At 53.7% G+C, this 24588-nt stretch overlaps 2 protein-coding genes across 3 annotated transcripts; one reads left to right on the top strand and one right to left on the bottom strand.

Moving 5' to 3' along the window:
• Positions 1 to 132: 132 nt before the first annotated feature.
• Positions 133 to 2588, top strand: IUM83_02479 (putative methyltransferase; the record flags this gene model as incomplete). 2 transcript variants are annotated; one of them, XM_067926404.1, is made up of 2 exons in its annotated part: positions 133 to 1463; positions 2015 to 2588. In XM_067926404.1, the coding sequence occupies 2 exons, from the start codon at positions 133 to 135 to the stop codon at positions 2586 to 2588; spliced, it is 1905 nt and encodes a 634-aa protein (XP_067796448.1). The 2 variants fall into 2 exon arrangements, with proteins under 2 accessions (XP_067796448.1, XP_067796449.1); XM_067926403.1 differs by lacking the exon at positions 133 to 1463 and adding an exon at positions 1845 to 1891.
• A 17292-nt stretch (positions 2589 to 19880) lies between these two features.
• On the bottom strand, positions 19881 to 20252 carry IUM83_02478 (uncharacterized protein; the record flags this gene model as incomplete). The annotated part of the gene is made up of 1 exon (XM_067926402.1): positions 19881 to 20252. One exon carries the CDS (start codon positions 20250 to 20252, stop codon positions 19881 to 19883), a length of 372 nt encoding a protein of 123 aa, XP_067796726.1.
• Between the last annotated feature and the right edge of the window lie 4336 nt (positions 20253 to 24588).

The raw sequence follows: 24588 nt of genomic DNA, 5'->3' as shown, positions 1-24588 counted from the left end.
TCCACCTTATTACCGCCACGCAGTGAAGGCGATAAGCATTATGGCGAGCTTCACCACTATATGGCGACGAGAATCCAGGCACGAATTCGTGGTGTTCATGGTCGCGCTGCAGCTCATCAAAGACAAGTCGAGTTGGATGAAGAGCTGAAGGAGGAGGCGCTCCAGGAACTGCAACAGGAAGCTGTTGTCAAGATTCAGACGAGAGCTCGTGGTGTGTTGGTGCGGAAGAAGATGCCGATTTCCGACACGGAGAGACGACGAAGACGGCGGAAGCGAAATTCCCGGTCCCCTGAAAATGTCGAAATGGGGGTTTACGAAGACCCTGACGAGATCGGGGAGTGGCCTCAAGAGATCGACCTGGAGTTGCTGGATGATTGGCAGGAGCTGAATCAACTATCCACGGCGTTAGAGAAAACCGTGACGCACACGGAATTTCTTTCGCGGGGTAGGCTTCGAGTGTTTTGCGGCACCTGGAATATGCACGCAAAGAAGCCTACGGACGACCTACGTCAGTGGATCCGACTCAACAAATACCACATCGTTGCCGTCGGCAGTGAAGAGTGCGTGAACTCGATCGCAAAAAGTGTCGTCTTCACGTCGAAAAAGTCATGGGAGGGTCAACTGAGAACCACGTTGGGGGGCGACTACGTTCTCGTGTCATCCCACGCGCTCACGGCCATCCACAACATCGTCTTCGTGCACTCAAGTCTGCTTCCGCTACTCGGTAACATTCAGTCCGACGCCGTGGCCACCGGTCTTGGCAACCAACTGGGCAACAAAGGAGGCGTCGGCATCTCCTTCACCGTGGGCGCTACGAGCTTCGCGTTCATCAACTGCCACTTCGAGGCGCACCAACGCAACGTCGCCCGACGGAACGAAAACTTCCACCGGATCAGCCACGAACTCAAGTTGTCGCCCACCGGGGCAATATCGTCCCCAACGAGCTCCTCGGCGGTCGCCCCCAGTCCAGGCTTGAATGGCCTCGGCCGCACCTCTGCGAACCGGTTCTCGATCCCGACCGTAGGCGCCGGCGCCGCGAACAAGCGCACCGTGTGCGAGCGCTTCGACCGCGTCTTCTGGTACGGAGACCTGAACTACCGCATCAACGGCACGCGGCGCATGGTGGACACGCTGCTGCTGCGCAACCAGCACGAGGTGCTGCTGGCCAACGACCAGCTGCAGCGCGAGATGCAAGCCGGCCGCGTGTTCGCGCACTTCCGCGAGGGCCAGCTGCACTTCCGCCCCACCTACAAGTTCGACAAGCGCAGCGACGCGTACGACTCGTCCGCCAAGCAGCGCATCCCGTCCTGGACCGACCGCGTGCTGTTCCTGTCCAACGACAAGCTGCACGACGTGGAGCTGCTGAGCTACCGCAGCCAGACGGACTTCCGCTCGTCCGACCACCGCCCCGTGTGCGCCGTCTTCCAGGTCAACTTCCGGTCTGCAGCGTCGTCGTCTCTCCAGTCTCCGCGTGCGAGCAGCAGCGGCCACGACCGCCAGGAGAACCACGCCACGAGCCAGGCCTGCGCAGTGCAGTAGCGTCGAAAATGTGGACTGAATTCGGATCTATTTTCCGGATACTTTTTTTTTTCGGAAATGGCTTCAGAGTGGATCGATCGGTTTACCGGTTTTACCGACTCTCACGCGACCCTTCACTAAAATAGGGTCAGATTGTGTGGATTTCCCGCACTACCAAAACGCATTGGGAGAATCCTGCCCTACCGCATGGGTGCACTCTTGTACCGGTACACACCGGTACCGCCGCTTGGAACAGTGGTTTCACTTTCACTTTTTCCGAGCCAAACGCGCCCGACCCCGCAGATCAAGCGCGCAGACCGCGGACGATGGCGCAGTACGGCAAGGCGAGCTACTGGGACGAGCGCTACACCAAGTACGTGTGTGCTGCTGCGCTTCCTCTGTCCAGCCACGCGTGTCCCGCCTCCAGACGCCCCGGATCTCACAAGATACGACGCCTTCTTGACCTTTTGCCCCCTCTTGTTGTTGTTAACCGCAGGGACTCGGAGCAGTTCGACTGGTACCAGCGCTACGGCGGACTCAAGGAGCTGCTGAACCAGTACGTGAAGAAGACGGACGCCGTGCTCATGGCGGGCGCGGGCAACTCGCGGCTGTCGGAGGAGATGGTGAACGACGGCTACCAGAAGCTCATGAACGTGGACGTGTCGGAGATCGTCGTGAAGCAGATGGCCGCCAAGTACGAGGACCGCGTGGAGCAGCTCCAGTGGCAGAAGATGAACATGTGCTCGCTGGACTTCGCGGACGAGACGTACGACGCCGTGGTGGACAAGGGCACGATGGACTCGGTGCTCTGCGGCGAGGGCTCCACCGCCAACGTGGCCAAGATGTGCCAGGAGATCCACCGCGTGCTCAAGCCCAACGGCGTCTACCTCATCGTGTCCTACGGCGTGCCCGACAACCGGCTCAGCTACCTCGAGAACAAGGAGCTGCAGTGGAAGGTCACGGTGCACACGGTGCCCAAGCCCACGGTGAGCGCCGTGCAGGTCTCGGAGGCCGACGCCAACGCCGTGCACTACATCTACGTGTGCCAGAAGGGCGTCAAGACGGAGTAGCAAGGATCAGGGCCGACCGACGCTCACGCCCACGCCTTGGCTGGACTGGGCTGCCATAATATATGCTGGACTCTCGGAGGACACGAGAGGCTTTCGTTGAATTGCTGGGCGTTGTGCGTTGTGCGTTGTGCTGTGCTGCTGTGTGTAGGAGTCTGAGTATTCTGGCGTGGCGAAGACACCGACGTCGTCCTAGGACGGCTTGTTTGGTCTCCTCCAGAAATGTTGGTCGGCGCAGCGTGTCGGGGAGTGCTTGGTGCTGCTTTCTTCCCCCGCACGTGGTGAACCGAGGCGAGCTTAGCCGTTCCTTCAACCAATTCCAGCAAGTAACTATCATAGAATTGGCTGGAGCACGAAGCGGACAGGGCCGAATACGGGTCGCGTTTCATGGCGGTCTAACTGACCGCCGTCGAAATATGTATTGGAATGGCGGATACGCCGACGATGGCACTCACCAGTCAGCGTACGAGTTGACTGAAGCTCAGCGTCAAGCATGGGCGAAAAGAATACGAAATCGTCGTCTCTCGGGATCAAGTCTTTGGAGATCTCGCACTCCTCTCAAGAACTACCAACGAGCAGCCAATATTCGAGCCATCACCCACGTCGAAGTGTGTGTACTCTCGAGATCAAACTTCCAGAGTGTATTGACATGGTACTCAGAAAATCGTCGTCATCGTCGACATGCTTACATCGTACATGCAGAGCTATAAGACTGACCAAACGCGCTGTCCACTGCTAGAGCTCGCGCTGACGGTGTATAGCAGAGGTCGGAAAAAAATAGTGCAATACAATAAATAATCAGTTTTTTCAATATATATTTTTATTACTGGCCAACACTGACCTCAATACAATATAAATTGACCCAATTATTGGCAATAAATTTGTAAAAAGTGCCCACTGGCAAATGAAAGTCTAGCCAATAAACCTCCAGTCTATAGGCCAGGGTCACTTGAGTGCAGTATCACCGCTGGCGCAACACTGTGTGCGCCCTGGCTGCCAGGCTATAGAGGCTGCTACGTATTGCTTCTTCGAGTGTGACCCCGTCCAGGTGTTGTGACAGAACCATGGGCTCCAGATTTTCGATGCTCCCTGGGGTGGAAGCTGCTGATCTTCCCGTACGACCGCGATGTCCATGACGAATGGCGCCATTTTTGTGAGATCCTTCTATGGCGCATCTACACTGCCATACGCCTCCGGAACGATATTTATTTCCACGTGTGCGTGCGATCAGCCCATACATTCCCCGTTTGAGCTGCTCATTTGACACCACTACCAGCACCTCTATCGCCGATCAACCGAGTTTAATCTTAATAGTGACGGGATCAGGACAGTTTTGCGCCTGGGGTTCCCTGAACCTGTTGATGGCGCCGTTCAACTCCCAGCTGGCACCATTAGATTGAGCCTACTCTCTTGAAAATTGCGATCTCAACTGCTATATCCCTCTGTAAAGTGATATAAGTTGTACCATTTCTGTACCAATACAATATAAATTGCGGCAAATTTTATTATTGTTTAACTTAAAATTGCAGATTTTATTAGTGGCAGCCGGTGGATCCAATTCAATATCATACTGTATTGGCGGACCTCTGGTGTATAGTCCTGAAGGAATAGCAGAGACGTGTGCGAGAGCTGGTGGGGCTCCACTATTCCTTCCATCAGAGGTAACCACTCGTCAGGCTGCGGATTGGATCTTCGCGGCCATCAACATGGATCGGCAGGACCCCACACTGAAGTTTGGCGTTGGTGTCAACATTCGTGAGCAACTGGTTGCGTTGCGTGAACGTCAACGCCAAAAATTGAAGAAGCAGGTGAAAATCATTAGTTGCCAGGCTGAAAGAACTTCTTCGCGTGCCACGTCCTGAAGACTGCTGATGATCGCAACAAAGGGACTTGGTTCCACAGCACAAGTCGCAGTGATACGGATGGCGCTACACAGGATGAAACACTAACCGTCGCGCAGTCTTCAACAGATCAAGCCTCCAGGTTTCACAGCCTCAACATTGTACACCGTTGAAGACGCTTCTGCAGCAAATAGAGGAGCGGGAGGTTGCTATTCTGCGAAGGCTACAAGACCTGCAATCCATTAAGATGCTTCCAGCTCGGCAAAAGGCGAAATCGCACAATATCCTGCGGCCGCCTATCGCTCCATCCGTGAAAGAAGCAGATGGTTCGCGCCCGCCGTTGCTGCAACGCGCGCACATCGTGCCGAAGCATGATCTGTTTCTCGAAGTCAGGCGTACAGTCTTTCCAGAACGGCACGAGCATGACGAGCTCCATGCATTTGAACAGCACAACTTCGAGTCCAAGCGCGTGTGTGACAACTCCTTGGATAACTGCACAATGCCACCGTCGAGACTGCCAAAGATGCTCGTAGTACTCGCGGATTCGTTCTCGCGGTTGAGTAGGCAGCTGAAGCTTGCTTGTCATAGCGTAAACCTCTTCCATATTGTGCTGGTTGTTGGTGAAGTTGGCGTTAAAGTTGGCCAGGAGAATAGTGGCGTGACCGAAGATGATGGTGAGTACGATGGAGCCAACCAGAACAGAGAATGACGCGAAAAGATTTGATCCGTGTCCACCTCCAGGAGCAGCAGTGTTGCATGGAAGCTTGCTGAGTATTGATTTTGCCACGGCGTGACGACTTCGTCGACTTCGTCTGCTTCTCGTAACAAGACGGTCCAAACACAAGCGCTGTAGTGCGCGATGCAAACGAGTACAGTAACAATGCCTGCAATGCGAAGAAGATGCGAGTATCGGGAGTACAAAAGCCAAGCCCAGAAACTGTTTTCCCTTCCGGATTCGTTGCACGAGCATGCGCACGAAACGCATGAAATATACAAGGCGCTTGATACTCAGCGTTCCAGGTCGAATGCCATCCACTTCCCACCGATGTGTGTGCACCATTGCTGCGATGATAAGTGGCACTGCCACGACCACGTCGACGACGAGGTGGGTTTTCAGGTAGTTTCCAACTATGGACCAACGTGACATCACGGTTGTTTCTACTGGGGCCACGTAGTCTATGTGGAGTGTCAGCAGCACATCCAGCGAAAACAAAATACCACTCACAGCATCGACATTGGCAAACTTGTGTTCGCCAGGGTAAGCCAGCTTGAGTGGGAACAAAAGGACGTAGGCCACTAATAAAAGAGCAAGAAAACCCGGCAGATAAAATGACATAAAACACGCCTAACATTATCAGCGCGTGGCGCACGTGTGCGCAATTACTCACGTCGAAATGTGCGTTCTTAAGAGATTTTCCAGGTAGTGTTCAGTCGTCGACATGCTCTCTTCGTACGTGGAGAGCTAGAGTAAAAGCAATCGTGCTGCCCACTTTTAGAGTTGGTGCGCAGGTTGTACATCCCTGAAGCCATTGCTGAGGTATGCGCGAAGGCCAGAACCCATTGCCCACAATTTCCCCGATAATGACAGCTAGGGAGGCGGCGGAAATAATCTACACAGCCATAGACGTTAATATGTGAGGACACCACGCTACAGTTTGGGATTGGGACGAATACTCGCGAGCAGCTCGTGGCCTTGCGAGAGCGTTGGTGGAAGAAAGGTTGCGTCGGGCAAGGCTTTGTCGAGGACTTTGAATCCAGTATGAGCTGCGGTGCATGTTCCAAACCGACTCCGACCCAGTTCTATCGTATACCAAAACCTCAGCAGGCACCGTCATGGCAAGCACGATTACAGAAAGTGGAGGAGCGGGAGGTGGAAATGCTGCAAGCCCTGAAGGAACTCCAGGCCGACTTCAAGCTGCTTCAAGCTCACTACTCAACTTGTTGCACTCCTCGGGGCTCAGTCAGCCGAGTGCAAACTTGTCGGAGCAAGGAGAGGTGAAGGTTGGTGAGCTGGTAGAGGCAGTACTACCTCCGTTCGGAAATAGATGACCATTTTTTTTTTTTTTGCGCAGCGCTCCGCCTCGTACATTTTCCTGATTATAAAATTGTGGGAGTGCTGGAGATCTAGAGTTGACACCAAGCGAGGCATAGTCTAGAGAGGCGCAGGCGTTTAAAATGTGGGAGGGCTGGAGATCTAGAGTTGACACTAAGCAAGACACAGTCCAGAGAGGCGCAGGCATTCTTGTTCCGCCGCACAAAAATGGATCTAAGATCTCACTTCATACTTGAGGGGCACTTACTTCGGGTGCTACGAGGATCCCACTTGCTGAGAGATGTTGCATCGCATGGCAATGACGTTGGAAGACTGTCCGTTCGCATCAGTTTGTTCTTAGCAAATGTTCGAGCCGGTAATCATTTCCACCATCAGAGTTCATGATATGCTCCATGGGCGCTGGCAGCGGGAAGCGCGAGTCCTCCGTCCAAGCGTCGCTCTCAGCCTTCGCCTCACGCTCATCGTCAGCAACCGAGCCCTCCATCGTCGTCGGATCCCGCATCGCTTCCAGCACACGACGCGCACCAAGTCGAGCGCGGGGCACGTAGCGCATGTACATGCGAGACACGGGGGGAATCGGTCCGGGCAACGAAAGGTCGAATCCGGCGTTCCAGGCCGCGGCGCAGCAGCGTCAGCGCGTGGCGTCGGCGAGGTTGGGGGGGGGGGCGAGAGTCGTCCTGGCGGTTGGCAGGGGCAGCGGGCGGCGGTCCATCTTGCACTCTTTCTTGACTTGACCACAGCTGCTACTCGATCTCCCATCGAGTTGATTCCACGCTTCCAATGCGCTCGACAACTTGGCGGCTCACGTGGAAGTACATTGCAACCCGGACGATCTCCCCACGTGTAGCACGCCTCCTACGCTGCGAAGCAGTAGGGTTTCCCAGACGGCCTGGCGTTCACTATCCGTAATGTCCCTCATCCACCAACTTTCGAAATGAATCCAGAAGCCAGTGTGCGGGGGCCAGCAGTGTGTGGTGGCCAGTGAGCGGGGAAAACGCGGGAGATTCAGAATTCAAACTCGAATTGTTTAGAAGGGGAATTATGTTGGAGAGGCTGAAATATGATTGGAAATGGTCATCTATTTCCGAACGGAGGTAGTAGTTGAAGTTGGAGAGTGGAAGAGACTTGAGGACTTGAGAGTAACTGTGAGAAATGATTCATTTTTGTTTGGAGCCTGCTAAGGAAGCGAGAAAACGTCCAGCACTGCCAGGACATGTAGGAATCTAGCTACTCATGCAAATAGACTGTTACCCATTGCACCTACAGGGTGCATACTTGAATCTGCGCAGCCCGGTCCAGCGGTAGATCACATTGAAGTCATCATTTGTGTCGAGTAAATCGTCGATCTCCGAACAAATGAGGAAAATACAACACAACACATGCATCCTCAGCTAAGTCTTCAATTTGAGCACAATATTTTTGCAAATGAAAGTGGTTGACGTGTCGATTTCTTGTGTCTCGACATCGAGTCATGGCCTCATTTAAAATCTTGATCCTGCGGTTACCGAGAGTGTAATCGCACCGGCAAGAATCAGCAAAAGCATCACGCCACAGGCGAATGGAACTCCCGCGTAGGGATCGCTTACTTTGCCGGAACGTTTCAGCACGGCTGCACCGAGTTTCTCCACGTTTTTCTCGGTGAGCGCACTAGGATTCCTCCTGATCGCAGTCTTGAGATTGTTAATCGAAGGGCTCTTTGCCAAAGTCTCCATCCTCTCCATTAGAACCGTGTTCTTTTGCAAGCTATGGACGGTTTTGACAAGCTCAGGGTTGTTCTCGAAACGCTTGAGAAGTGAGGGACTACTGCTCAGCGTCTTGGTCAAGGCCGGATTCTCCTTCAGATTCTTGATAACACCGACTTCCTTATTGGAAAACCTGGTGGCTGTGCCGAGATTCAGCGGGTTCACTCGCTCTTCGCTCTCAGCATCTCCGGTGTCCACGTTAAGGTTGCGTCTGAGGCTCCTTTGTGCAGTCATAAAGATCGTTTCGGCTGTAGTGAAACTCTGGGTGTTGGCGACGAAGGCAACAACTATCAGGAGCAAGTAGCTCTGACGCATTGCAGCGTTGGGTGGCTGATTACAGTCTGAGTCTCAGACGCTGGGGAGGCAAAACAAGGAGTTGCTGCATCGCTACTTGTGCGCAGATGCGACGCAGCGTAAGCAACCAGGATGCCAATTGTCAGTAATCTTGTTACAGTGTAGTGTACTGTGCGCACGTATCATTCATTATACATGTAACAAAATACGTTGAATCTACGCATGGCTTTGAAGTGCCATCTGCCGCAACGTTAGCAGCCTTCTGCGCTCGTCGCTCTCAGCATCTCCGGTGTCCACGTTAAGGTTGCGTCTGAGGCTTCTTTGTGCAGACATAAAGATCGTTTCAGCTGTAGTGAAACTCTGGGTGTTGGCGACGAAGGCAACAACTATCAGGAGCAAGTAGCTCTGACGCATTGCAGCGTTGGGTGGCTGGTTACAGTCTGAGTCTCAGACGCTGGGGAGGCAAAACAAGGAGTTGCTGCATCGCTGCTTGTGCGCAGATGCGACGCAGCGTAAGCAACCAGGATGCCAATTGTCAGTAATCTTGTTACAGTGTAGTGTACTGTGCGCACGTATCATTCATTATACATGTAACAAAATACGTTGAATCTACGCATGGCTTTGAAGTGCCATCTGCCGCAACGTTAGCAGCCTTCTGCGCTCGTCGCTCTCAGCATCTCCGGTGTCCACGTTAAGGTTGCGTCTGAGGCTTCTTTGTGCAGACATAAAGATCGTTTCAGCTGTAGTGAAACTCTGGGTGTTGGCGACGAAGGCAACAACTATCAGGAGCAAGTAGCTCTGACGCATTGCAGCGTTGGGTGGCTGGTTACAGTCTGAGTCTCAGACGCTGGGGAGGCAAAACAAGGAGTTGCTGCATCGCTGCTTGTGCGCAGATGCGACGCAGCGTAAGCAACCAGGATGCCAATTGTCAGTAATCTTGTTACAGTGTAGTGTACTGTGCGCACGTATCATTCATTATACATGTAACAAAATACGTTGAATCTACGCATGGCTTTGAAGTGCCATCTGCCGCAACGTTAGCAGCCTTCTGCGTACAGCAACGGACAGAATGCAACTGCCACCTTACTTATTGAACCATCTGTCAGGTAGCGAAATCCTTTTTCCCCTCAAGATTTGCATCAGCAACGAATTACGAAGAGGCAGCTGTATTTTTATAGTTGGTGTTGAGCGCCTTGTTGAACGCTTTCGTGACTGTGTTGGCCTCGATTGATTCCCATGCCGAAATTGTGATCGTGAAAGCGTCTTCTCGCTGCCTCTGAACGCAACAATGTCCTCCTTCTTCTTCCGCCATCCATTGAGTGTCCACCGAGGAATTTTTTGCGACCGTGCAGCTTTGCGCTCACTGAGACCTTCAGTTGCTATAAGTGCGTGTCATTTCTGCTTCATAGAGTAGTGCATTCGACGCTGGGATGGCTGGGAAAAGACCTCGTCAACGAGGCTCGCAATGGCAGACTCCTCTGTGTGCTGCAGCGCCGAGTCGGCTGGCGGGGAGTCCGAGAGGGGGCGCAGTGGCGAGTCAACTGCGGGCGGCTCTGGGGGAGGCTCTGACGGGGCCTCCATTTTACGAAGTGACTGGCATAGAAATAGCGGCTCTATGAGCGAATCAAAACCGGGATTTTGGGGTGATTTGATTGGGCGCCTTCCATAACCATTCTAAAAGTGTTTTATGGAATCAATTTTAATGCTGGGGTTAGGTGACGTAGATTAGCCGATTTCACACTCTGTGCGAAAACGAACTTCCAAAACCTCACTAAAATCGTTTAATCTGGTCGTGTTCAAATGCCTCATATTAGTACAAAAGCAGGTGTAAATGTACCACGTAACTCGGACAAAATTTCGAATTCGTCAACAGATTTTGAGATCTTCAGAAGACGCGATGCTCGCGTGTCATTTGGCCTTCAGGCGGGAAGCGCACCATGCGTGGGGCAGGGGCGTTGCTAGCGATATCGGCGCACATTGTAGTGGGTCTAACTTGACTCACTACTTTAGCTTACACGTTGCGCAACGTGTATGAGGAAGCGTAAGTACTTAGTATTTACTTAGGTTAATTATATTTGAATACACAAATATAAGTTAACTTTAGACAAGACTCCAAGTAGCTAGTTTGAGGTAAAATGAGAACTGTATTGTTTGTAAATTGATCTTCCTCTAAAATCTGCTAAAAACTGTTTATCATCTATGAAAGGGTTGGCAGCGGCTGGCTGTCAGAGCCCCGCTAATATGCATGTCTCTGATTGGTAGAAAGATGCTGCTTTCTACCAATAGGATCTTTTGGGTATGTGTGGACCACTCACTATGGTGGTCCACTTCAATGTATCCATCGGTGTGTCTTACACCAATGTGAGGAAGTATCCAAAACGTTTAACAGATAACCTATCTGTTAAATTCACAAGTGGCTTGCAGCCACTTGTACGTGTAACCCCGTTACACCATCCCCCCCTTAAGGTTAGACGCGCGGGGTCTCCGCACGTCAATCTTTGGAATTGACCATTCGTCAATTCTCCGCGTTTGGAGAAGAAATCCGCGCTCATTCAACGATGAGCGCGCCTCAGAAGAAGTCCGCAAAGTCGATGGGGAGTCATCTCTCCATCGACGACTACTTCGAACGCCAGAAGGCGAAGTACGGTGACGTCGTCGACTTCGACGACGACGATGAAGACATGGAGGGCGAGGAGGACTCGCCCTCAAAGCGTAAAGACTCAGTGTCGAGCGAATCGCTCGACCCTCACGCCAAGAACATTCGCCCGCGTGAAGGGGACGAATCGGACGCTTCGAGCTCGAAGCGTTCGCGTACTGAGAGTGATACCCCACTCGCTTCGGCTGGGGCTCTCAGTTCTCCGCGCGCTGCGCCTGCAGCGCGTGATCCGTGGATGCCGTCCGCGTCCGAGATTTCGGACCAGTTTGGGAACTCGGTACCTCCGAATGAGGTGCCGCTGTACGTATGCAGCGCCATCAAAGATGACGCTGTGGCCGCCGAGCTGCACTTTGATGCGGAAACGCATCAAAGGCGCGATTACTACATCGGACTCTTTCATGAGCTCCGATGGTTTCAAAGCAAGAAGACCTCTTCTCGCAGCAAAGTGCCCGAATGGCAGGCACTTTGTCAAAGCTGGAACGCCTTTGTTGAAAACTTCAACAAGAAACCGAGTGCTTACCGTGATCGGATTAAGCAAGCGCGTGATCGCTTCGAGACGTACTCGAAGCGTGGAAAGCTGGAGCAACTTCATGTTGCTGCTGAGGAGGCACATGTGCCGTGCGCTGTGCCCGAGGGCTTTCAGTGCACGAAGTGCTTTCCAGGCGCGGTCCGCCTGAGCGACCGCGACCTGAACGGGTACACGTCGTTCCGTGTGCCCGAGAGTCTCAAAGAGCTCCGTGCTAAGTTCTTAGCACGTGAGGGTTCGGGCGCTGGCGATGATCGCAGCGCTCGCTCTACTTCCGCTGTGCCAGTGCGTACTGCTCCTCGTACGCCCTCACCATTTCCGGAACGTCCTCCAGCAAGACGTTCCGCGGCTCCCATGTATCTCGATGGGAAGGAAATCCTCTCCAACGAATACGAAAACGAGCCCCTTGAGGGTTCGTTTTCGGGATACTATGGTCAACAATCCGCTCAACAATCCAGCGGGTTGAGCCGTGGGCGTCACGGATCGGCGGTGGCGGGGGTGGGAACACGCCCCGGGTATGATCAGCCCCGGGCTGATCAGTATGCGCCTCTCCACGACCGGGTGACCGTCGTGGAGCGTCTGCAGGGCGCTGAGTTCGCCGCCCTAAAACAGGAGCTGGCGAACCAGAAGGCCCAAGTCGCGGCGGTCTCGCAGACCGCCTCGAATATCCAGGTCGAGCTGGGGACCCAGATGAAGGGTTGCTCCAGCGCGTCCGCGCGCTGGAGGAGAGGTTGCTCGTCGCCGAGGCCAAGTCCTCCGCTTCTGCCTCGGCTCCTGCCGAGGCTTCGGGTCAGCCGAGCTAGATGGCTCGTGCTGCCGGTATGGCTTCAGCCGTCCGACGTAAAAGGTCGGATTGAGGCGCATGCTAGACGGTATGTCTAGCGTGTATGCGTTGCCGTGCCGTGCCAACACAGTGAACGGCCCGATGAAGCGCGGAGCAAGCTTGCTTGCTCCGAAATCCGAAACTGCATGTCTAGGCAGGTTTTGTGTAGCTAACAAAACTAATGAACCAACTTTAAATTCATTTGTGTTGCCTCTGCCCGCATTGTCTGCGTTCAGCTTCTGTTGATCAACAGAAGCTGCTATTATGTCTTGGACAAACCGAATCACGGCTTGTCTTTTGGTGATGAAACTGATTGCATCCGAGCTGAAGTCATTCAGCTCGCTCTCCGCTAGAGGCCCGGCCTCTGCGTGGTTTCTTGCGGTGTCTGCGCCCTGCGCAGACCCGTGGTCGTTAAGCCATGTTGTTAGGGAGTCTGCGCCCTGCGCAGACTCATGTGGTTTGTCCATTGTTGCAGCTGACACTGTGCAAGTGTCAGCGGTTTTCTGCGGCTGCTGTATTGCAGTCGTAGATCCTCCCCCACTTAAAGTGGGAGCCATCACTCCGAGTAAACTCGGTAGGCGTGGGTGCCGCATGGCATTCACGTAGAACGGTGTATGCCCTGTTGAGGCATGCACTGAGTTATTGATGGCAAACTCTGCCATCGATAGGCACTCGCTCCAGTATTGGAACGAGTGAGCGTAGCTCTTCAACACATCGACGAGCACGCGATTCACGCGCTCGGTTTGACCGTCCGTCTGCGGATGATCCGCAGTCGACATGGAAAGCTGGCTCCCAAGAAGTGTAAACACTTCTTGCCACAAGTGCGCTGTGAAGCGCGGGTCTCTGTCCGACGCGATGTCGGTCGGCATGCCATGGTGTTTGAACACCATGTCGACGAACAGACGGGCCGTCTGCTTCGCGGACACTTCTGCCGGCACTGCAGCAAGATGTACCATCTTGCTGAAGCAGTCTACAAAGACCACAACACCGGTGTTCCCTCCGCTATCCGGGGGAAGACCAAAGATGAAGCCCAAAGACATGGACTTCCAACACTCCGACGGAGTCGGTAGTGATTGCAGTGGAGCCTGTGCGAATGGCGCAGGCTTCACGCGTTGGCATACCTCGCAAGCACGGATGTACTTGCGCACCCACTTATACTGGTGGTGCCAGTAGAAGTCGCGCGTGAGAAGGACGTAAGTCTTCTCACGTCCGAGATGTCCCGCAGTCGGGGCATCATGATACTCGTACATGATCCTGAGTCGCAGGTCATGGTCATTTGGCACGACAACGCGATCCGCGTTGTCGTCGACTGCATTATAAAGCAGTAGTCCGTCGTGCACACGAAAGCGGTGTGCACGCGCTCGAAGGTGCTTGGGCAGCTTCTGACGGGACTTGTCAGAAGGCGCTGTGCCATAGGCCAGCAAGAGCTTCGCGTCCGCGTCGTGCGCGTACGCGGCCTTCACATCATCCAACAGAGATGATGTGGGTTTGCTCGATCGCATGGCGTCAATGGCATTGACGTCAACAGCTTCTGCATAGTCCGGCCGACGTGATAACGCGTCGGCCACCACGTTCAATCTTCCGGGTTTGTATTCGACCCGGAAGTTATACTCCGCAAAGAATGAGAGCCATCTCGCCATTCTTTGTGAAATGTGTGGCGACTTCACTGCGGTGCGCAGTGAAGCATGGTCGGTGTAGACCACAAATGATCTACTCCCAAGCAAGTACACTCGGAACTTTGCGAGTGCATACTTCATGGCAAGGAGTTCCTTGTCATGCACCGGATAGTTGCGCTCAGCTGGCTTCAGCTGACGTGATTGGTAGTAGACGACACGATCACGGCCCTCGTGATCGTGCTGCATTAACGCGCATCCGATCGCGAAATCGGATGCGTCACACACTACGTGAAATGGGCGATCTTGGTCAGCCACTGCCAAGATCGGCGCCTCAGTCAAGCCCCGCTTGACTGCATCGAATGCCTTTTGGCAATCGGGTGTCCAATCCCACACAGCTTCTTTCTTAAGAAGCTGTGACAGCGGGCGGATCTTGCCCGCGTAATCCTCCACGTACTTGCACAAGTACGTGGCCAAGCCAAGGAACTGCCTCAGTTCCTTGACACTTGAAGGCGTTGGCCATTCATTAATCACTCTGACCTTTTCCGGGTCAGGGCGAACACCATTCTTCCCTACGAGACACCCGAGGACGGGTATCTCGCTTGCCCCGAAGATACACTTCTTCAGGTTCGCGTAGAGCTTATGCTTTCGCATAAGCTCAAGTAACTTCCGGAGATGCACCCTGTGCATCTCTACGTCGGTTTTCCCGTCCACAGCTCGGCTGTGGATGAATACATCATCGAAGTAGCTCGGTGCGAAGTCGCGCACCGAGCGCAACAAGTGCGTCACGCACCTGTTGAAAGTCGCAGGGGCATTCTTAAGCCCCTGTGGCATTACTAGCCATTCCCAGAGCATGCCGCTTGGCGTGCTCACTGCCGTGAGAGGGATATCGCTCTCACGCATTAGGATTTGATAAAATCCATCTCGCAAGTCGAGAGCACTGTAAACGGTGCTCCCGGCCATCGAATCGATGATAACATCTTTTCGCGGTATCGGCGTCTGCGCCGGTACCGTCGCATCGTTCAGCTTGTTGTAAGCATGAACGATGCGCCATCCGCCCTGTGGCTTCTTGACACAGAACGTCGGAGCACTGTGCGGGGACTTTGATTCCCGCACTTGTCCTGCTTTACGACGACTTTCAAAGAAGACGTCGATCGCTTTTACTTGCTCTCGCGGCAGTGGCCACTGCCGCGTGACACAGTACTTCGTGCCCGGCACGAGATCAATCTCGTGCTGAATGCCCTTATCCTGCGGAAGCTCCGCAGGAATCTCTTCCGGGAGTACGTCTTTGTACTCCCTCAACAATTCGTAATAGGGACTCGACTTCAGCGAGTCCCAACCTTGTTCCTCGAAGCGCTCTCGCTTCGTCTTCGCACTGAGAGTGTCTTCACTCTCAGTGGTACTTCCCATGAAGAGCTGTCTCAGCTCTTCGCTCTCGCTCGCCGTTCTTTCGCTGTCCGAAAGAACGCAGACTTGCTCGATGCGTCCATCGTGCAAGTCGCGTGTCAAGCGATTCCAGCTCATGCCTGGAAGCGAAGTCAACTCCGACGCCGTCGTCGGAGGACTAGCGAGTTCCATGTCACGATACTGGAATCCAGTATCGGTGCGCGTCAAGACGCTTAGCGTCTTGACGTCCGGCGTCACCGCCCCAGTCTGCCCAGCAGACTGTTCTTGTTGCGTCTCGGTCCCGGACCGAGACTTGCGCAGCGTTTTCCGCTTGCGCCGTCTTCTTGTTGTGCGGAGCCCGGCTCCGCACAGTTGTTCTTCTTGTCCAGGCCCGGCCGTGGACAGTCGTTCGCCGGCGGACCCTGTCCGCGGGCGCGCGGTATCAAGCCCGGCTTGACCGCATTTTCCTTCGTGCAGCCCGGCTGCACGGTAATGTGTCCCTTCGCCGGCAGACCCTGTCTGCGGGCGCGCGATATCAAGCCCGGCTTGATCGCATGGCGCTTCGTCGTGCAGCCCGGCTGCACGACAGCATACAAATTGCGTCAGTGCGGTACGTTTGCAACCGTCCGCACTGTTTGCAGCGTCAACTCCCGGAGTTGACACGCCTTCGTCACCTCGACGCCATTCATTGGCGGAGCCCCTCATGACCGAGGGTGCGTCGGCTCCCGGAGCCGACGCGTCGTTGTCGACCTGACCGCTTCGGGTCAGGGACTGTCCCTTACACGCTTGAACGTGGGTGTTGGTTCCCGGAACCAACACATCTTTTTCTTCCGACGTCGGCAGCATTGCCGACGTGGGTCTCACTTGTGCGCGCCCTCGCGCACTTCCTGGGCACTCCGGGACAGCAGCATAAAACGCTGTCTCGACTGGTGAGCCGCGCGCACCTGCTGGTGCGCGCGCTGCGGTAACAGGGCCATCGCTCTCTGTTCCGCTGTCGCGTCCGAAGCGCACGAGCGTGCGCTTCTTCCAGTCTATCACCGGATCATGCCGTGCAAGCCACGGCATGCCCATTACCACGTCGAACTTATCGTCCAGGTCCAGGACGATAAAGTGTTCGACAAACACTCGTTGTTTGTACGAAAAGCGCACGTTCACGACGCGCTTCTCGGTTTTCACGATGGCACCTGTTGCCAGTCGTACCTCCAGAAGACTTCGAGGTGTATCTACCTCCTCGAAGTCAAGTCTCGACAGGCTTCGTAGTCGAACAAACTTGTTCGAAGCGCCTGAATCTACCAAAGCTCGAAGAGAGTCACTCGCTCTCTTCGAGTAAACCTTCAAGATGACTAGGTTCGGCCTGTCATCTTGTTTCTTGCAGTGAGAGCTGGTCTCACTGGGGGCTGCAGTCCTCAGTGTCGCGTGCCCGATGTCGGCACGCGCGACTGCATTACCAGTAGGGCGCCCCGCGCCTACTGGATGTTCGCGTTTTTTGTTGGTCCGCGGCGATGCCTAGCATCGCCACGACGGCCACCTCCAGGGGGCATGGGATCTGTACACTCCCGTGCAAAGTGACCGATCCTTCCGCAGCGGAAGCATCGCACGTTACCTCCCTGCTGCTGGTAACCAGCAGTTGTTGCGCTCGAAAGGTCCATTGGCTCCGGACCTCCCGTCCTCGCTACCGGGCGCGGTTGCGGCCTCGGTACGTTTACATGGAGTTTAGCCTGCCGCAGGCTAAACTCTTCTTGCATGGCGAGAGTGATTGCAGCTTCGAGAGTACTCGGGTACTCTCGGAAGAGATAGGTCTTCACAGGCCCATCTCTAAGCCCTTCATGAACGTGACGACCTTGGTCGCCTCGTCAATCGGAGTTAGTCACGATATTTGATACCAAATATCGTGCGCGCTGCGCGTAAGCATGGACGTCATGCTTACCCTGCTGAAGGTCGAGGAACTCCGCCCTCGACTGGAACTCGTTTGCGGGGGCTCAAACGCTTGTTTGAGCTCCTCTTTGAACACTTCGTACGTGCTGAAGCACGTAGGATCGGAGAGTCGGCGTCCATACGCCCAACTCCTTGCGCGTCCGCCAAGGCAGGACATGGCGAACGCGACCTTCGACAGCGGGTCGACGATGCGTCGAGCCGCTATGGCTGTGTCGAGTTCGACAAGCCATCGGAGGAGAGGCTCGCCCTCTCTTCCCACATAATTGCTTACGCTCAACTTTAATGGTTGAGCACGCGGTGTCGTCCCTGACGACGCCGTCACTGAGGAAGCAGCATCACGCTGCTCCTTCATGATGAAGCCCAGAGCAACACCATGTTGCTCCGTCGGCGATAGCGTACGCAGCATTGTAGCTATCGCCGCTTCTCCAATGACTGTTGACAGTCGTTGGAGGGCCTCCCACTCTGGGTCAGACAGGTGGGGGCAGTCAGCGCGTGCAACATGCGTTGCAGGCGTGTTGGAGCTCTCCATGGGCACCTCCGTGCTCATGTGGTTCTCGGCTCCGCGTTCGTACGCCGCGTACGAACGTCAAGCAGTCGGTCGTTGGACGGACTACGAAGTGCTACCAGGTGTAGTGGGTCTAACTTGACTCACTACTTTAGCTTACACGTTGCGCAACGTGTATGAGGAAGCGTAAGTACTTAGTAATTACTTAGGTTAATTATATTTGAATACACAAATATAAGTTAAGTAACAAAAGGATTCCAAGTGACTTGGATTAGGTAAAATGAGAACTGTATTGTTTGTAAATTGATCTTCCTCTAAAATCTGCTAAAAACTGTTTATCATCTATGAAAGGGTTGGCAGCGGCTGGCTGTCAGAGCCCCGCTAATATGCATGTCTCTGATTGGTAGAAAGATGCTGCTTTCTACCAATAGGATCTTTTGGGTATGTGTGGACCACTCACTATGGTGGTCCACTTCAATGTATCCATCGGTGTGTCTTACACCAATGTGAGGAAGTATCCAAAACGTTTAACAGATAACCTATCTGTTAAATTCACAAGTGGCTTGCAGCCACTTGTACGTGTAACCCCGTTACACACATGCGAACGCGAGACCGCCTAGCTGCGGCTCTCAAAGAGCTCCGGAGAAGGCTTCATGAGCAATTGGTGCTCCATGAGCGACGCCGGTTGCTGCGAGTGCGTCACTATGCCACACTGAACTGCATTCCAGATCCAAGTGAGTCGGATTGGATGAAGCTGTGGCATCACGGCTCTGATGCCAACTTCATCCATTTTACAAGTTTAGATCGGTTTGTAATGTTCGCCATGGTTGCTGATTTCACGCTGAATGAGCTAACCCCACTGGTTTCCTCTGTAATCGTTTCTAGAACCTCATTTCGTGTCCTGTTAAGGCAGTTTTCAGGGTTTTACAACTTGCCAGGGTTCAGTCCAAAGGGAGGACGCCCTCCCTGGCTTAAGTTCAAGCACCAAGCTCTTGCTGTAATACTCGTCTTCTATGTTGTCTCTCTTCATGCAAAAATGGCGTGCATGTTTTTTGGCGCGCCACCGGCTACTCTGAGTCGCGTCCTCAATGCAGCCGAGGTGGCACTTGGTAGCGCCTTGAACAGCTTCCGAGCGGCGCCGTATCTCGTGGCCATCTCCAACTCGGCAACGCGCACTCGCCAAACTTACAGCTCTTCGAGAGCCTCTGCTTCAATTCACGTGGGGGTTTATAGACGGGAAAAACCTGAAGGTATTGAGGGCATATTTCTTGTCGACTACTCCTAGTTTACTCATTTTTTTTACTCATTTTGTGGTTTGAGGGCAGGTTCTGCAACCAGCGGATCCAGACGTTCAAAACGCCTTCTACAACGGGTGTCTGCACGACGTCTTCGTGACCGGAACACTCTGTTTTGGTGCCGATGGGCTCATTGTCTGGGCACGACACAATTGCCCGGGCAGCTGGAACGATGCCGAGAATTGCGTGGAGTTTCGAGAGAACCTCCTGAATCCAGATCTCTGCCCAGACATGAGGTATGGCGTTGTTGCTGACAGCGCTTTCCCTTGCTCCGGTCACATGACTGGACGAATCCTAACACCACTGAAGGAGGGCGATTTGGGCCGGCTGATTCCTTCTGTGCGGGAATCTGCACAAATTTTGTCTGCAGCGATCACTTCAATTCGTGAAGCAGAAGAATGGGGAATGGGGAATGGGGTCAGTTGTTTAAGAGGCTTCTGCTGCCTCTACCCCCCGACAAGAGCAAGCGCGCATTGCGTCTCGACAACGTGTTCAGGCTGTCTAACTTTCGCGTGCGATCACTAGAAATAAGCCAGATACGAACAACATTTGTTTTTACGGAATTGACGATAACCAGTAACTAGTTTTTTTAAACGAAAATAACGCAGTTGATGTCAAAGCCCTCTTCACTTCTTTTTCATGGATGAGAACAAGAGCATCATCTCTTTGTGGCGGTTCTTGGCTTCCTCTCGGTCGAGCTCGAGTCGCTGTTCGTAGCGACGTCGGTTCTCTTCGTGCTCTTGCTGCCATTGCTCCGCCTTCAGCTTTTGGGCGGCACTTTCCACCCTGTAGCGCTCCTCGCGTTCAGCTTTAGCGGCGTCGAGCTCTCGCTGTCGCCGATTCTCTGTTGCCTCGTGTTCTTCACGGCGGACGCGGTCTCGTTCGTCTCGATCACGCTTCTCGGCTTCCAAACGCTCGCGTCGTTCTTCGCAGCGCCGCTTCTCCTCCGCCGCCTCTTTCCGGTCCGAGTCCTCCCGAAGCAGCAACATCATCTCCATTATGTCGCTGCGACCTGATTGCTGCATCTGCTCCATGTTGGTTAGGCTTTTTTCGAGCTCGCTCAACTTACGAGCAGTTCGGACACGTTTCGTCTTGCCGTATGTGTTTTCTGCTGACAGCGCTGTTACCTCGCTCGCTGATCGCTTTGCGAACTGGGTGATGTTGTCTCGGAAGACACGTAGATCCTGGCCGCCTAAGCGAGCGGACGAGGCCGACTTCTTCGGGTTTGCCTGCTTCTCTCTGGCGTCAGCTGCAGCTTTGGATGGATCACGCCGAAGGGGCTCTCACGAAGGGCTTGTTACCGTCGGGAGGTGACCGACTATAGATCCCTTGGGTCTTCCTGTCGGTTTTCGGGATGGTGCGCTGGTCGGCGTCGACGGTGTTCGAGTTAGATCTACCGGAGGACCTGCTGTGGTCGCAGAAGCACCTGGGGTCGAGGCACCGCAAACCCCGCTTGTAGATGCCTCGTCGGGTGCGACCTGGTCGGACTTCTCTTCACTGTCGTCTTCTCCGGCAGACGACTCGTCGGAGAGATCCAACTCGGTGGCTAACGCCGCATCAATGGTGGAGCCGTGTCGACGGGTGATTATACCAGAAACGGAGGGCAGAATTCTCATCTGTGCGTCATCAGGATCTTGAGCGACACCCACAGGTCCGTGTTGAACATCGCCGTCTTGCAAATTGCCCTCTACCAGCAGTGAGTCTCCGTCAGCTTCCTCCTCGCTTGAGGACACATCGTCTCCATTCGATCCACGCTGGGACCTTCCTGCGTTCCCCATCTGCTTCATTGTACGATCAGCCTCGGCACGAACGGCCTCGGACACACGCTGCAGGAGCTCGGCGTCGTCAGCACCGTCGTCAAGACCATCATCCATAGTTTCACGGATGTATGCTCGTCCATCTCTCGCTTCGCGGCTTTTGCCAACGCGATGTGAACTGGCATTCTGGCTTTGCCCGTTGGCTTGGCTGTCCCCGCCAGATCCTTAAACTTGCGCTTGAGCAAGCCAGCATCTCGTTCAGGCCAGTTTTTTTGGGCGTTTGAAGTCGTACACCCGCTTGACCCGCTCCCAGTCGTTTCCACCGAGCGGCTTGAGCTGCTTCACAATAAGACAAAGCGTAATAATATCATGGTGACTGTAATTCCTGTAGCCGGTTTGTCTGCCCTTCTGCAGGTACGACACAACCACACGCACATCATGTTAGCAGCAAGACCATAGCTACCGGCCACACAACGCGAGTCGACCGACCCTCCCCATCTTCTGCCTCGGCCGCAAAATCCAGAATGCACGCAGTCAAATCATTTGAAATTTGTATAGAACGATATCTGGCCGTCTGTCATACAAAGCCTAAGTAATATGCACCACTGGTCTCAATACAAAGTTCAAGTAATTTGCACTGAACTGCTGGCCGTTCGCAACAACGAGCACGAGCTCCTCCTCACAGGTGTTGTAGGTGGAGGTGCTGGCAGCCCCGCCATCCACAGCGACAGATAAACCAAAGCTGGTCGCCGTAGGAAACGGTGACTTCCTCGCCCGGAAGAATATCGCGGCGAGACACCGCCACAACCGTGAGATTGCCCCCGACTTGCACCTCTTCAAAGCGGCAGTGAGGATTGCAGTGGTGATTGAGGAAGCGCATCTTTCCCCCACACCACAAGGCATCCAACACAACGCTTCTCCCATCAGTAGCTGGAGTCTCGAGCAGAATTCGATAGCTGTTGTCCGTCTGGCCTCGACTCGGTGCCTCATCCAGCCCCATAAAGTATCTAAAATATTGACCGATGATCTGTCCGCGAGGAATGAAGCCCAGCGTCGTGATTCCATATTCTTCAAGTCGCCGACACCAGCTAAGGAGTAGATTGCGACTCTTTTGCAGGGTGTTGCCACGCTCACCCTTGAACGCACAATTGGACTTCGTACAAAACCGGTTGTTGAGCGCGTTGCTGCAGGTTGGCGCGCAGCATCGTTGTGTGCATTTGTAGCGTGGTGCTTCTGGAATCGTCTTGAACGTTCATTTCTCCGCATTTGAATGCTTTTGGATTGGGTCCACGTACGTCGGCCAAGCCGCAGGCAACCAGTCGACAACAAGTGTTTTGATTTTCCCCGAAGGCTGAGCCTGGGAGCTGTTGGAGGAACCTGGTGAGCCAGGTAACGACTGGGTCAGCGTTTCCTGTGAGCTTCTCTCATTATCACGGGAAGCACGCGGCGTAGTTGCTCCAGATAGATGGGTCTCCACAGATAGACGTCGGGTGCAGTCGGATGGGTACCCGGACTGCGTCGACCACGACGCAACCGTGGGGGCATACGAGCTGTCGTCCTCGCTGGTCTCTCCGTCGTTGTCGCCAGCATGAATCGGACCCCGAGCAGGCCCCTCCTCCATCTGCGCACACGAAGGCACTGAGACGCGTGTGGCCGGATGTATTCCAACGGCTCCGACTGCCGGTGAGGGATCCGACTGCGATGGGGAGGGCGTGAAAGACTTGTCAGCACGCGGCGATTTCGACTGCTTCTTGGAGCTAGCAGCGCAAGGCCTCACTGCTTGTTCTCTTGTTGGGCGCGGACGGGATCATTGAGCTATCAAAAAGAAACAGTTAGCTCGGTCCACAACAAATCAATAGCTACTAACACACCTCGTGATGTCTTCTTCTCGGCTAATTCGAACGTGAGCGCCAGGCTGAAAGCGCGCGGATTTTCGCGCCTCCAGAAGATCGCAAATTTCAAACTAGTTGTTAAATCGGGTGGTTGAAGCTGCCACATCAGGACCGCATCAAACTAAAACTAAAACTAAAACGGGGAATTGTTTAATCTACTAAAACAGATAGTCGATCAAACAATTCAGTTTAATGAGGTCGTTTAATGCGACTTCTAATACCGAGGTTAGGGTTGCATAAAACTGTTTTAGGAGGGTTATGGAAGGCGCCCATTGGTTGATAAAATATGTTTGCACATCGTCTTTGAGCATGCACGCCCGTTTTACGCTGGGTGGCAGTTAGTTTTGTCGGCAGTTGCATTCTGTCCGTTGCTGTACGTGTATTATAGTACTTAGCGTCTCAATACCTGGGACTTTCATGCCGAGGTAGGCTGTACCAATTCTGTGTTTTGGTGTATTGGGTGCCTTCCAAGACCCATATAAAACCGTGTGATCAGTTTCATCGGTAATTTTAAATAAATTACCGGAGCGTTTAATGCGCCCCAAAATGGTTGCTGGTACGCGACCTTCGGGTATAGTGAAGTTTAGTATCTAGTTTAATCACGTTGCTGCTTATTAGAATTGTTTGATCCGACCACTTTTTGGTCGGATCAAACAATTTCCCGTGATTAAACTTTAATGCGCGACCTTTCGTGAGGGTTTTGGAAGGCACCCATTTTTGGGCCGAAGCCCCCTCTACAATCGTGATGCCCTTATTTACACCCTGAATTATTCCCTGATTTACTTCTTACCACTGGTACATATAAGTTCTTCGAATGGGTTAGGTTTACGTTTTGGAATTTTGCTCACTAGAGGCCCAAAAACGCAAAACAACTGTGTTGAAGAACATTTGCTGATATGGGTTCCCTGACATTTCTGTTCGAACTTGCGGTTTCATTTCCCATCGACGGGTCGCAGCCATTAAACTGAGGGGTTGTAATATTTATTAGTGAAATCGGCCGTTAGTATGGGACGCCTAGAAAATGGTATAAAACGGTAATTTTTAGACTGGTACACCCTCGACCCGCGCCCCGTTCGCACTCTTATATAGGCCCCTAATATGTAGCATTACCTGTTACGTCTTATATGGCCCGTAAAAAGCCGTAAAAACTCGGGTATGGCGTGCGTGCAGCAAGCACAGCTGAGCAGGAACCAAGAGCGCGGAACTGCCCGGGCCTGAGTAGAAGACAAGAGCTCCGTGCAGCCGCCCAGGCAGTCGCCCGTGGGTGGAGAGCGTGCTGAAGACGGCCGCACTATCCAGTAACCTGGTGGCCACCAGGGCTATAGCTGCCAGCCGCAGCGCTATGTGAACGGGCTGTGTGAGCTGCACGCCGTGCTCGGGGAGGGCGTTGGAGCATTGGTGTGGTGCCAGTGCGTGCCTGATGCCGGCCTTCGTTGGTGCTGCATTAGGATGCTGTGAAGATGTTCATGCTGCAGAGTAAAGGACGCGAGGACTGGGTCACGGACCTTGCTGAATCAACCAATTGTTACTTTTTGCAAACGATAAGCCAAACAGGATGTCCAAACGTGCGGCTTCACACATCTTCTCGTAATAGCAACATCTTCAACTCATTTGAGACTCATCCACATGCCGACTCCAGCTTCTTCATCAGGTGGGAGTGGAGTACTTGGACATGCTGCACCTTC

This window comes from Phytophthora cinnamomi (assembly GCF_018691715.1).
Source record: "Phytophthora cinnamomi strain GKB4 chromosome Unknown Contig16, whole genome shotgun sequence".
In the NCBI taxonomy this organism is placed as follows: Eukaryota; Oomycota; class Peronosporomycetes; order Peronosporales; family Peronosporaceae; genus Phytophthora; species Phytophthora cinnamomi.
Note: the sequence above shows the minus strand (reverse complement) of the source record. Positions and strands in the feature narration are given on the sequence as shown.